Source organism: Callorhinus ursinus, unplaced genomic scaffold (assembly GCF_003265705.2).
Source record: "Callorhinus ursinus isolate GAN/ISIS: 27379988/994484 unplaced genomic scaffold, GSC_fseal_2.0 scaffold4, whole genome shotgun sequence".
Taxonomy (NCBI): domain Eukaryota; kingdom Metazoa; phylum Chordata; class Mammalia; order Carnivora; family Otariidae; genus Callorhinus; species Callorhinus ursinus.
In genome coordinates this window covers 62,714,561-62,728,047 of record NW_027397066.1, presented here as the reverse complement: position 1 = coordinate 62,728,047, position 13,487 = coordinate 62,714,561, and the positions used below count along the sequence as shown (strand labels likewise).

The 13,487-nt window shown below is 40.2% G+C and overlaps 1 protein-coding gene across 3 annotated transcripts in view; it reads right to left on the bottom strand.

Moving 5' to 3' along the window:
• Nucleotides 1–13,487, bottom strand: part of FRAS1 (Fraser extracellular matrix complex subunit 1) — a 404,840-nt gene that overhangs the window by 245,095 nt on the left and 146,258 nt on the right. For all 3 annotated transcript variants that reach the window (XM_025887777.2, XM_073891815.1, XM_073891816.1), the window contains exons 3-4: nt 10,290–10,397; nt 2,216–2,308 (exon numbers count right to left, since the gene is read on the bottom strand). In XM_025887777.2, the coding sequence (XP_025743562.1) occupies nt 2,216–2,308; nt 10,290–10,397 (201 nt within the window). The remainder of the gene's footprint in view (nt 1–2,215; nt 2,309–10,289; nt 10,398–13,487) is intronic.

The window sequence follows — 13,487 nt, the reverse complement described above, 5'->3', positions numbered from 1 at the left end:
AAATAAATAAATAAAAATAAAATCTTTAAAAAAAAAGACTAAAATTAGATTTTTTGTCTTGACTTAAAAAAAAATCATTCTTCTATCTCTATTTGAAGAAGTAGACCACTAGAGAATTTTTCCTTCAAAATACAGTTCCTGAAATTCAGCCTTTTTCTCACTTATATCAAGTACCAGAAATATAACATTTTCTGAGGAGTACATTTTGAAAGTTGCATATGGGAAACAGACACATAGTTACGTTCTGTTCTTATGTTCAGAGCTTCCCATGTGATGTATTACAGCAGAATAGGTGGGGGGGGCGGGGGGAAAAAGGAGGGCTTTCCAAACTCTTCCAGAAAAAGCTGGAAGCCAAGCAGATTTCATTTCTTAACTAATCCATCAGCAGACCTGTGGTCCTAGAACCACTCAGCTACATAGGTCATTGGTCAATGGCCAACATGCTGTTGGAACAAGGACGTAGATAAGTTGGAGAAGGGATTTGCTCACTGTGTGAATCCTCCAGTCACTGATGTTTACTGAGCGCCTACTCTGGGAAACGTTCAGTGCTAGGTGACTGGTTAGGTGGGAGGCAAGGAAGATCACTACAAAGATGCAGAAAATACTGTCAATGTTCTCAAAGCGTCTTAAGCCAAGATAAGAAGGTTGTACATGTGCACAAATAATAACACAAGAGGACAAACGATGAATGTCATTAGAGTGCAAAGACTGATTGAATTTGGATTTTCCATGCCCCTCGTATTCCACTTGCTTGAGATGTCTGATTGTCCCTTGACCTTACTTTGGATCCTGTGTGCTCCTTCATCTGAGAGATGCAGCTTGGTGCTTCTGACTTTAAACCACATCCCTATTCAAGTCCTTATGACCTGGCATTACTTCTGTCACCAATGTGCTCTACGGCACTTCCCATTTCACAGGAGATGCTCTTCGGTGGCATGTGAAGTTTACACCACTCTTCATGACACAGACTGAATTGAGCAGCAAAAGGTGATATGTGGTCTGAAGACATTCCCAGCATAGATCCTGCCTGGGTGTCTTTCAGCAACACATTGTGCAGAACTGAAAGAGTGGCTTCCTCAGGTAATTAGGAGACAGTGGCTCAAGGGAGATGATCCTGTCCCACAGGGAAAGTACACTATGCTCACCGGGTTTTAGGGACACACACTGAATAGCAGCCTAGAGTGGGCATATCAAATCCTGCTAACTTGAATGGGCAGAGGCACTAACCTGGGGAGAGTTTTGTATCAGGTGGAAGATGAGGATTAAAGCAGAGAGCCTCTTCCCACCACATTCAACTTCATCTACCGCCTGAGGGTAACACTGAGGTGTAAGCAAAGATGAACTGTATCCATTCCATTTTCATAGTTCCTGTTCTAAACCTTGCAATGGTACTTTTTAATCAGTACTTAATGTCTTTAAATGAATCCTAAAGGATCTGGAATGATAAAGTATAATCAAGGAACTTTAGGATCGATTTCTAAGACTGTGGTTCTAAATGGGGGTAGATGAGCATGTGGCCTCTTAAGGGAAATTCGGCCATGCCTACAGACATTTCTGGTTGTCAGGACTTAGGGGTGCTACCAGGATCTAGTGGGTAGAGGTCAGGGATGCTCCTAAATATCCTACCATGCATAGGACAGCCCCCACAACAAAGCCTAACATATCAATAGTGCTGAAGTGTAGAAACTCCACCCTAATGGAAAGAGTGCTGAATTAGGAGTAAGAAGGCCAGGGTTGAAGGCCAGGGTTCTAGGCCAGGTTATACCACTTATTAGTAATATGACATTGGGTGAGTACCTTAAGCTCTTTTCAATTCAATGTTTTCATCTTCGATACGGGAGTAGTAATATTTGCTCTATTCACTCAGGGTTGTCTGTAACCATCAAATGAAAAAAAATGTATGTGGTACACACAGATAAGGTGGTTCCTGATTATTCAGCATCAGACTTCTTCAACATCAACATTCTCAAACTACTCTTTATACAGACACAAATTCAATCTACAAATATTTATGTAGGACCTATGGAATAAGTAAACCTGTTTAAATCTTATTCAAGAAACCCAAATGCCCCTGGAAAGTCAAATGAGCTTCAGGTCGTCCACGGCCCAGACAAAGAAAAGAAAACCTCTCTTGCCAACACAAGTTCAGCACTCAGTTTTCCTTTGTCAATGATATACAGGCATAGAATCAACCATAAGGTCAGAAAACACTTACCGCATAGATTTTCTTTTCATGCTGGCAAGATCCGGGAGTCCCCAACACACACTCAGGGCAGCACTGGTTGGCAGCTATCTGAAGCACTTCTCCCTGAGCATTTAAAAACAGCTCAGTATAAAACAGCAGCAGCAAACACACTCACAATGGCTCACCGGACCCCAAGTCATCTCAGAAATTTCATGAGTTTCCTCGGGTGATAACAGACAGGATAAGCCGAATAAACTGACAAAAAAGATTCTCTATGTCAAGACGAGCTTCTCTCAAAGTTAAAATGAACCCCCTTGTGAAAGTAATTTCCTTGAAAATTGTCTACACCTTTTCACATGTAATGAAGTGGGGAATTTTATTCACTAGCATTGCTCCATCTGAGTGCCACACAAGAAAAGAAGTTAGGGTAAGAGAAGGGCTGTATCTTCCCGAAAAGGGTTGTTTCCTTCTCTGAGAAGAGAAGACTTGGGCTCAGGGGGTGGTGGGGATGGGGTGGCCACAGAGCTGGCAGGTCTTCTAGCTATCCTATAGAGAACTGATGCAGCCAGCACGGGGGAGCTCAAGTTCTGATGTTCGCTTTTACTGGACAGAGTAGCAAGGCACACGGGGCAGGGGGTACTGAAGGACAAAGCTAGGAGACGAAACAGCATTGTTGTGGAGGTATCACATGTACTGTGGGGAGCCGGGTAGAATTCCTGGGCTCCAATAAAGATCTACATTGTTTTTCAGGTCTTCTGTAATTCCAATAGTGTTTCCTATCAAGATGTGATACTATCAAGGGAATGGGCTACCACATGATACCCAGTATTTATTGGTAAGTTGTCAGGTTAACCAGCCATCCATTTGTCACTGTGAAGAATCCATCTATCCAAGGGTTATTAAAACTGTGGAGCAAAGAGTATCTGTTTGTCTTTGGGGCCCAGGGATCCTCTGACTCATCTTGCTTCTCCCCGTAGGTATCTCACATCATTTTCACATGTCTTAAAGATGTGACAGAATGGGCAATGAGTGATTTTGACCAAAAATGGTAAGAGGGTCTGCATTAACCAGGGAATCATGGCTTGTCCACAGAATAAAAGTCTACAAAGAATTCATCCAGTAGAATGAAAAAAAAAAAAGTGTGTTTGTGTCTATGTGTCTGTGTATGTGTATGTATTAATGCTTCTTTGATATTTGGGGCTGCTTCCACTTAAAAAAAAATTGTACCTACAAGGGAATTCTAATTTTATATAACTATATCCATAAAAGTGAGAAATGGGACTAAGATTTTACCACTGTTCATCCACTAAACAGATAAATACAATTTTATCTAGCAACAGTGATCACCAAATTCTTCCAATTTGTTTGATGAAAGACAAAACATACAATATGGGGTTTTATAAAATTCTTCATACTATGCAACATTAATGACTTTTCAGAAAAGTGCCCTCTGAACCCAAGAGGAAACTAGACTTCTTTACAGTAAAATGTAAAAACCACATTAGCCTCATTTGCATTAAGAATTTCACACAGAAAATGAGATCATCCAAGCTGTTTATATTCTAACGTGGAAGCAGGGAGAAAGGGAGAAAGGCAGGTAGAATGGAAGACTTCAAGAAATATTTTATGCCAGGGCGCCTGGGTGGCTCAGTCGGTTAAGCAACTGCCTTCGGCTCAAGTCATGATCTCAGGGTCCTGGGATAGAGTCCCTCATCGGGCAGCAGGAAGCCCGCTTCTCCCTCTCCCACTCCCCTTGCTTGTGTTCCCTCTCTTGCTGTCTCTCTCTCTCTGTCAAATAAATAAATAAAATCTTTAAAAAAAATAGAAATATTTTATGCCCCCAAATTACTTTTGTTTTCTATAAAAACTGATTTTCAGATCTGGCCCTCAAAACTCATTTCGTAAATATAATATTCTTTATTTGTGAGTGGCAGTGGAAGGGTCCCCAACTTGACTCTAACTATTGAACTTGTGGTAGAACATCAAAGAGGTGATTGGGGCTAAAGGAAGAGCAAAGCATTTTGCATGCGGGAGCTTAGAGAAGGAGAGGCGGAGTTCTTGCTTTCTAACCACGTGACCCTGCATAGCCTGGTGAGCTGTGGGCTACCCGGAACACATAAGCCTAGGCCTATGTGTATGGGGAACAGTGGGAAGTAATCATATGGGCAAGAGATAACAATGAAGATTGCTAAGCTTGCTAGGCAAGATTACTTGCCCAGAATCTAGAAAAACTAACCAAAAATAATTATGATGATCATTTGGTAATTATAGCTAACACTTAACTGGGTACTTAGAATAGCTAGGTACTCTTCTAAGCATATACATGTATGTGTATATACATGCACATATTTGTGTGTATGTATACACGTGTATATATATAAATATGTGTGTATATATGTATTATACCTATGCAGCTAATAATACTATTGACCAAATTAAGTTGTGAGATTATATTATGTGTAACTTAATTAGGCAAATACCATTATTAGCTGCATTGAGGTTTGCAGCCAAAACCACACCATGTAATACAGTGTTCCTTTGCATGGCATCGTCCTCTATACATATATATTCCCCATAAAATCCTGTAGAGAGGATTGGTCCTCACAGGGCTGGGTTAAATAATCAAGGTTCTAAATACCTCTGTTCTGTTTTTCTCTGTCTCTATCTCTCTCTCTCTCTTTAACTAGCCCTCTAGCTAGCTATTCTAGATAGAAGTGGATATAGAATCTATTATATATGGATAGGATGAATAGATAGATGATAAATGATGATAGATAGATAGATAGATAGATAGATAGATAGATAGACAGACAGAAAGAAATATGTTAGAATTGCCATTGACGATAGGTTATTTCCAGTCAACCCATGAGTAAAACAAATTGTAAAAGGGCTTTTAAACATCTTTAAAAGATGAGAGTAACAAAGTCATTAATTATAATAATAGGGTACAATGGTGATTCATTAACCTGTGCCAAAAATTAATGTAAGTATACCACAGCAGATCTGAGTAACAGCACATGCTACTGAGAAACCCAAAGGAAAATTTAAAGGCAACATGGTAGAGTAGGAGTTACATTGGGTCATGAGCCAGGGACTAAGGTTTTGTCATGGCTGAGTCACTTACTAGCTCTGTGTTTCTGAGCAAGTGACTAAACCCCTAAAAGTCTGTTTCTTTGTTTATAAGATTTGAAAGTCTGACTAAGTGAATTCCAAAGGCCTCTAGTAGTTCTAACATTCTATGATCTGTTTCATTACTTAAAATAAAGAACCCAAGTGTTCTGTGATCCACTTACAGATCTTGGAGTTGGAAGTTTCTTATGGTTGGATCATCTGGTACAACCCTCTCATTTTACCCCTAAGGAGCCTCCTTAGAGTTCACAGTCTACGATTATGGCATTCTTATTACTATCATTCACCAATTTGCTGATCACTCCTTCATAGTCACTCACTAAAGATTTGGCCCCTGGGTCTCAGTTTCTTTTTTACACTATGTCTAGACATAATTCTAGACAACTTCAATGTCCATGAAAGTGACATTCTATCCTTGTACATTCTTAACCACCTCAATTCATACAATCTTCCTCTCCACTTGAGTTCCGCATGGTCATGGTCAACCCTGGGGCCTACCTATACTCCAAATTATTCTATACCAGAAATCTTCAGTTCTCTGAATCTGAAACTTCTGACCTTTAGTTCTCTCTCATCCTCCCTCCTCCTCATATCACATCCTTCAGAAAGCTCCTTGAACACTTTTTTCCCTTGTAGTCATTCAGCCAGCTGGTTTCATTTTCCTATTCATGTTAGCCTTAATGCTCAATACTTCCTGTATATCTATTCTTTTTTGCCATTAATACGGCAAAATGCCAATCCTGGATCTATTCCACAGTTTGTCTCTTCTTCCCTTATACTTGGCTAGGAAACATTGCTTAGAAAACCATTCCATCATGCAGCTTGGTACCCTCACAAGTTCCTGATCTCCCGCTTCCATGGGTCCTTAACACCATTCACAAATGCTTTACCTTAACCTTGGTCAGTCCCTTTCTCCCCTCAGTGACCGCTCCTAACATTCACTCTCTTTCAGTTCCCAACCGAACCTCAAAGTCTTCACAAAGTAAGATTAGATCTCTTTAGATATGAACTACTTCAGTATCCTGTCCCTTTTCTTACTTACAAATTTAACTATATCTGTATCTATCCATGGCTCTTTCTTTCCACTTTTAGAAAAAGAGGTTGTCCTCCCCACCCCAAGCTCTGGATCTCACATGCTCTGTTCCCTAAAAACCACTCCTTCTAATTTATTCATTCTGTCTCTGTCTGTCCTCCCTACTCCACCTCCCATATCCTCATTCTCTCTCTCTTCTAGGTCATCCTCCTTTTCCTCCTAGCATGATCATGTTTCTTTTATGCTAATATAAAAAAAAAAACCCTCCCTTCTCTCGTTTAGTCATTCTGCAAATACTGACTAAGCGTCATACACTGTGCTGTTTGATGGGCTGCAATAGTGAAGAAGACAAGGTTTTTGCTCTCAAGAAGCTAAGAGTCTGGAGGAGGAAGCAGACAAATAAATAGGCATTTGCAGTCTGGTCAAGGGCTATAATAAGGGTAAGCACAAAGCACCACGGCAACACATAGGAGGGTTCAATGGTTGGGGACAGGAGGTTCAAAGAAACTTTACAGAGGTACTGATGTCTGCCTAATGCCCCATTTCTCTATTTTCAGCAAAGCTCCCTGAAAGAGTAGCCTTTACTTGGCTTCCTGTCCCCCACTTCCCATTCATTCCTCAAACCTCCACAATACAGATTCCTCTCCCACCACTCCACTGACACCAACTTCAGGGTGGCCTGTGATCAACACTGTTGATACAAACTCCTTCTGGAAACTCTCTACTTTCCTGGCTACCATAATACCTCTCTCTTCTCTGACCACTTCTTACCTCTTACCTCTCTGAGCATGTTTCTTCAATTTTCCTAAGTTCCCTCTCTTATGTTCACCTCCTTGTAAATGACTGTGTTCCCCAAATTGCATCCTTGATCTTATACTCTTTCTTCACAAAAGCTCTTTAGATGAGCTCATTAATTCTAAAGGTTTATGCTACTGACTATATGTTAATAATACTCATATAATATTTCCAACCTTGTTTTCTCTTCTGAGCTTTAGATTCATATATTGGCTGCCTTTTCGACATGCCAACCTGGCTCCTCCATGGACACTTCACATGTAATGTTCCCTAAAGTGTAATCATCATGTTCTTCCCATATGGAATGCTTTTCCTCATTATCCTATATTTCCAATATCAGTTGGTGGCTCAGATAACCAACGAGTCATCAAACCATAAACTTGGGAATCATCCTTCCTTTTCCTTCCCCTCACCCTCCTAACTTCATATGTTTCTGCTGATTTATCCCCTAAGTGTTCTTAGCCTGCCCTTTCCTCTTGAGCCCTATGCTACTGGTGCTCTGATTTAGGTGCTCATCCCCACATCTGGATTATTCTCACAACCTCTAAATTGATCCCTGCATTTCTAATATTATGCATTATCTTAGAAAAACCAAAGAGATCTTTCTAAAAGAAAAGCTGACCATATCCTGAAATCTTCATTAGTGTTCTATCATCTTCAAAATAAAATCCCAAACCCCACAGTACGGCATAGTACAAGGCTTTCCATACCTTGAACCTACCAACTGTCTAGCCTTATCTCTCATTCATTCATTCAACTGGTCAAAAAAAAATTTACTGAGTGCCTACCCATGCTCAGGTGCTATTGTAGGTGCTGAGGATATACAGTGAATAAAAGAGACAGTAAACAAGAAATATCAGTAAAATATATAGTATGTCTGATATTCGTGTCAAGAAGAAAAATAAAGCATGGAGGAGGGATAGGAAATGTGTGGTGGGGTAGGGATTTACAATTTTAAATAGAATGGTGTTTGGGCAAGATTTAAAGGAAGTAAAGGATCAAGCCACATATATTATCTGTATCTGGAGAAAAAACAATTTCAGTGGGAAAAGCAGGGTGCAAAGGCCATAATGGAAGAAATGTGTCCGGCATCTCCAGGGAACACCAAGCAGACTTGGTGTCTGAAGCAGAATGAGCAAGGGAAAGAACAGTAGATTAATTACAGGGGGTAAAATAGTACTTTAAGAGGACATTGTGAGCAATTACTCTGAGTGAGAAGCCATTGGAAGCCATTGGAGGGGTTTAAGGAGAGAACAAACATGATTGGACTTAAATTTTTATAGGATCACCCTGACCGCTATATCAAGATTACAATGAAAAAAGCAAGTACAGAAACAGTAAAACAAGTTAAAAGGCTACAGTAAGAATATAGACAAAAAATGATAATAGGTGTGACCAGACTTAAAAGCAGGGAGATTGCATTTGGGACTTATGGTTTTATGAAGTAAGAGCTGAGTGTTTGCTAATGCACTGGACGGGGGGTGTGGGAGAGAGTTGGGGGTCAAGGATGATGCTAAGCGTTCTGGCCTGAGCAACTGGGAGAAAGGAGTTGCCATTTACTGAGATGAGAAAAAGTAGAAAAACAAATGAGGAAGGGACAATGTCATGTTTGGTATAGAACAAGGGTCAGAAACTTACTTTCTGTAAAGGGCCAGATAATAAATATTTTAGCCTTTGGAGGCCACATTTGGTCTACATCACAATTATGCAACTTTGTCCTTGTAGTGTAAAAGCAGCCACAGACAACACATAAACAAATGAGTATGCCTGTGTTTCAATAAAACTTTATTTATGGACACTAAAGTTTAATTTCATATAATTTTTATATCATGAAATATTGTTCTGTTTGTCTTTTTCTAACCCTTTAAAAACATAAAAACTATTCTTTGTTCATAGGTCATTCTTTGTTAGATCTAGTCTGCTGACCTCTGGTGTAGAACACATTTAGTTTTCAGCAACACAGTTGATATCTTTCTAACACTTGATGCAAGGCTTCTTATTCTTACATGATACCACAGTTATTCACGTGAAGTGGAGGAGGGTATGTCTTCACGGCCCTTATATGAGCAACTCAGATTCTGACATGAATTACTCAGCAAGCTAAGTAGAGATCTTTGAGGATTATTTGCTCCGTAAATTAGGAAGCCCCACAATATACAACAAAATATTATTAAATTTACCAACATTGGATGTACACACAGCTTCTCAGAAATATACCCATGAAGAAATGGAGGGCTACACTGAAAGGTATACAGAACCTTCTTCACTCCAATGTTAAAAACAAACAGAAACTTATTAGCACTAGATGGCATAAAGCCTCAAGATTGTTATGGCGGGAGGGAGAAAACTAGAAAAATAAACTGTGCTTGTGAAATTGACAGAATGCTTTTTAAAGAAAATAATTTCGTCTTCTCCAGAAAGTTTCAAATGTTCAAATTTGAAGCTTAAGCTGTTTTTTTTTTTTAAAATAGATTCGCTTTAAAAAGAAAAGAGTCAGCAACTGGAAAAAATATTCTAACAGAATTAGATGTATAGTCAGAAAAAAACTGAAAATTTTCAACAAAGGGGAAAGGAAGAAATATCCCTCATATACTTGGTCCACCAGGAGCTTTCTGGAGTCAAAGCCTCTCCCATGTTCTGAGGGAGCTCAATGGCAGGGCAATAATACAGTCAGTGGCAGAACAAATGACGGTTTTAGAAAATTATCTTCAAGAAGTCAACGCTGACTTTCAATCCATTCAATGGCTTGTAAATATCATGGTGCATATCAGTCTCTTTAGCATCTGTCAGCCCTGGAGAAACCTCTGGGCAGTAGTTTATTAACTGCATAATCGTGTGTAAATTGCTTGAAATCTCCAGTCTTCACTTCCTCATCTGTAAAGTAGGGAGCAAGATACCTACCCCACATAATATTAAGTGGGGTAACATTTGTAAACCTTTAACTGAGCACCCGGTCCAGAGTAAATTCTCAATAAACAGAAATTAAGATATTCTTAAATGTGATATGTTAAAATTCTCTCCTGCATTTCATAAGGCTTCCAATGAGAGACTGGGATAAATGTCAGAACCAGATGACTGAAAAGATGCAAAAACCCTAAACTGCTTTGACTTTACCAGGACATTTAGGATATAATTAGGATGCTATACCTTCTCAAAGGCACACTGAGGGTTTCTGCAAACAGCGGGTTTGCAGATAACGATGTTGCCATGGCAACGGCAGTTCTGGCATGAATCAGGCTTCCAAGTTGTGGCATCCTGCAAGGAAGCATAAGCTCTGAGTTAAAAACTGATCAGTCAAGGTAGGAGCCCAGAGAAGCAGCACCATCAACAGCCCCACAGTCTGAACAATTAAAAGGCAAAGGAAAGTCACAGGCACACACAGTGCTTGCTGGGCACTGATTAAATCCCGAGAGGCAATAAAAGCTGTATAATCCATTTCACCACAGTCAGCCCACGTAGCCAAAAACAAGGGCACACAGCAGAGAGCTGTCGATACCCAGAGTAAAAACCATCGATTGGCCTGAAACCTCAGGAGGACAAGCTGCTGCCTGACTTGAAGTTTCTCTTTGCTGTTAAGTAACAGAAACCATTGGAGCATGTCTAAAGGAAAATGACACATGCACTAACAGTAACCAGCATCCTAAAAGCAGCATTTACCACTAGTTAATATCAGCACCTTAGACTTCACTTTCTAGCTCTTGCATACTGCCTACTGTAATACTCATAGAAACAAGGACTTGAGTAAGTATTTCAATATTTTTAAGGCAGATCAACCAACTTATTGAGTGGCTGCGATCTGTCCAGCTGTATGTTAAACATATTGGGGTACAAATGAAGCATGCACATGAGCACTATCCTTCAGACTCTCACACATTATTATGGATCATGAACATGAGGGCCTTTGACTTGAACTGGGATGAACTGGAACTTCCCCACAAAAAAGCAGAAACCAAGTGTGACAGTTAATATTGTCAACTTGGCTAGGCTATGGGGCCTGGCTGTTTGGTCAAACACCAGTCTATACATTGCCGTGCAGATAGTCTGTAGATGTAATTAACATTTACAATCAGTTGATTAAAGTAAAGGAGATTACACTGGACGACATGATGAGCCTCAGCCAATCAGTTGAAGGTCTTTAAAGCAAAAATTGAGGTTTCTTGGAGAGAAAGGACTTCAGCCTCAAGACTATTACATTCTGCCTGAATTCCCAGGCTACCAGCCGGCCCTACAAATTTCAAAATTTCAGACTTGCAAGTGCAACGTTAACTTTTGCCTGAATTTCCAGCCTGCTGGCCTGCCTTACAGATTTTGGACTTGCCAGTCCCCACAATTGCATGAGCCAATCCCTTAAAATAAACCTCTTTATACACACACACACACACACACACATACATATATATAAAGATACCCATATGTCTCCTTTTGGTTCTGTTTCTCTGGAAACCATGTCTGACCTACCAACACTAGTACAAACTTCCATGGATGTACACAACATTCCCAAGCACAAATGAAGTCATTCTTTCAGACCGAGAAATGTTAAATGTATAACCTCTTAGGAAGGTGCTTCAAACCCAAAGTCACTTGAGAAACACAAAATATATCTAAGGTGAGATTACATTCCCAGTGGCTAATTCACATAAACTCTGAGTCAAAGCAAATGAGTGCTAGGAATACCTCTGAATTTCCTTTTCTTTCTCTTTTCTTTCTTTCTTTCTTTCTCTTTCTCTTTCTTTCTTTCTTTCATTGTTATAGCACATTCCTCTGAAATTGGCAATAGTGTGTGTTACCAACTGCAGTCTCCTCTTAAGTGAAAGAGCGATGACAAGTAGGTGAAGAAAAACAAATTTCATTCCCAAGCACGGGGTAATATATGTTCCCCGCTGATTTCAAGAACACAATATCAGTTTCAGGATACAGATTAAATAAAAATGACAACTTCATGAAGTCAGCAGCTACCATTTATTGATTATTATCTTCGGCTGACTTACGCGTGACTCTTGGAGCAGTAAGCACTGATAGGGGAGGCATTTGTGGTACTAGAGGAGGGTGGCCTAGTTGGCTTTCCTGAACTCTGCCATCCTTCTAGAGGGCTGGGCCCAGCAGAGAGGGAAGTAACTGCACATCAATTCTCTGCAAGGCACTTACATGCACAACAACTCTACGGAGCTGCACTAATTATGACTATTCCCATTTTACAGATGAAGAGACAAGATGCAGGAGGTAGAGCAATCTGCTCAAGTTCACAAAGCCTCTAAGAGACCTGAATAGTCAGGCTCTGGAGCCAGGCTGCCCGGGCTTGAATCCTGGTGTCACCATTCAGAATGGTGAGTCCCTTATCAAGTTAAGGTATCTGTGCCCTGGATTTCTCACCTGTAAAGGAGGGATGATAAAGTACTTAACTCATAGGCTTGTTGAAAGGATCAAATGAGATGATGTGTTTAAAGAGAGCTGAACGGTGCCTGGAACTTACTAAGAGCTAATTAAGCATAATTTATTTTCAATCCAAATGCTTTCTAAGATGTCACAGTCATTTAGCAAGCATCTCCTAAACATTTCCTTTTCTCAGAATGAAAACATTTCCATAAGTACCTGACTTTCTCATCTTTCCACTCCAGCCTACACACATAAAACAGAGTGGAATTACTACTTCATTAGGACCCTAGCACTGAAAGGATTCAGGACGTTGCAGCAGAAGGTAAGAATGAATCCACAGATTGCATTTGCAACACACCTTAGGTAATTGGAAGCTCTGTCTCACTGAGCTGACATAACCAGGCCTCCATGTCTCCCTTTCACTTGGACACAGGATGGCCATACCAACTTCACACACTCACTATGGCTCTCAGCACAGTCACCTTCACTCTCTCCAGGTGTGGCATTCTTACACCAGGGGTCAACTTCTCTGCATATCAATTTTTGTCTCAGTGACCCCAGAACCCAAAACACTCCATGATACTTGTTAGGAGCTCTCAGTCACTGAACTTGGCTTACTGAACTCTAAACAGGATCTTCTAAAAGCACGGAATCGTATTTTATTTTCACTCATAGCAGCATAATTTTTCTTTATGTTAATTCAAAGTTAGGTTTATCTGGGCCCAAGAGGCCCTCCTGAATTTGTTTACATATTTGTCTTCCACCAGACTATGACTCTTTAAAGAAGGAGGTCTCATTTTATTCCTCTCTGTGTATCCCCTTCATTGAGCATGATTCCTGAGTGTTGGCTGAATTAATGAACAACCCTGAGAACTTGCTAACCCTCAAGAAAATATCCATCCAATGAGGAATTCTTAATCTCAGGAAACAAACTGAGGGTTGCAGGAGTGGTGGGGGGTGGGAGGGATGGGG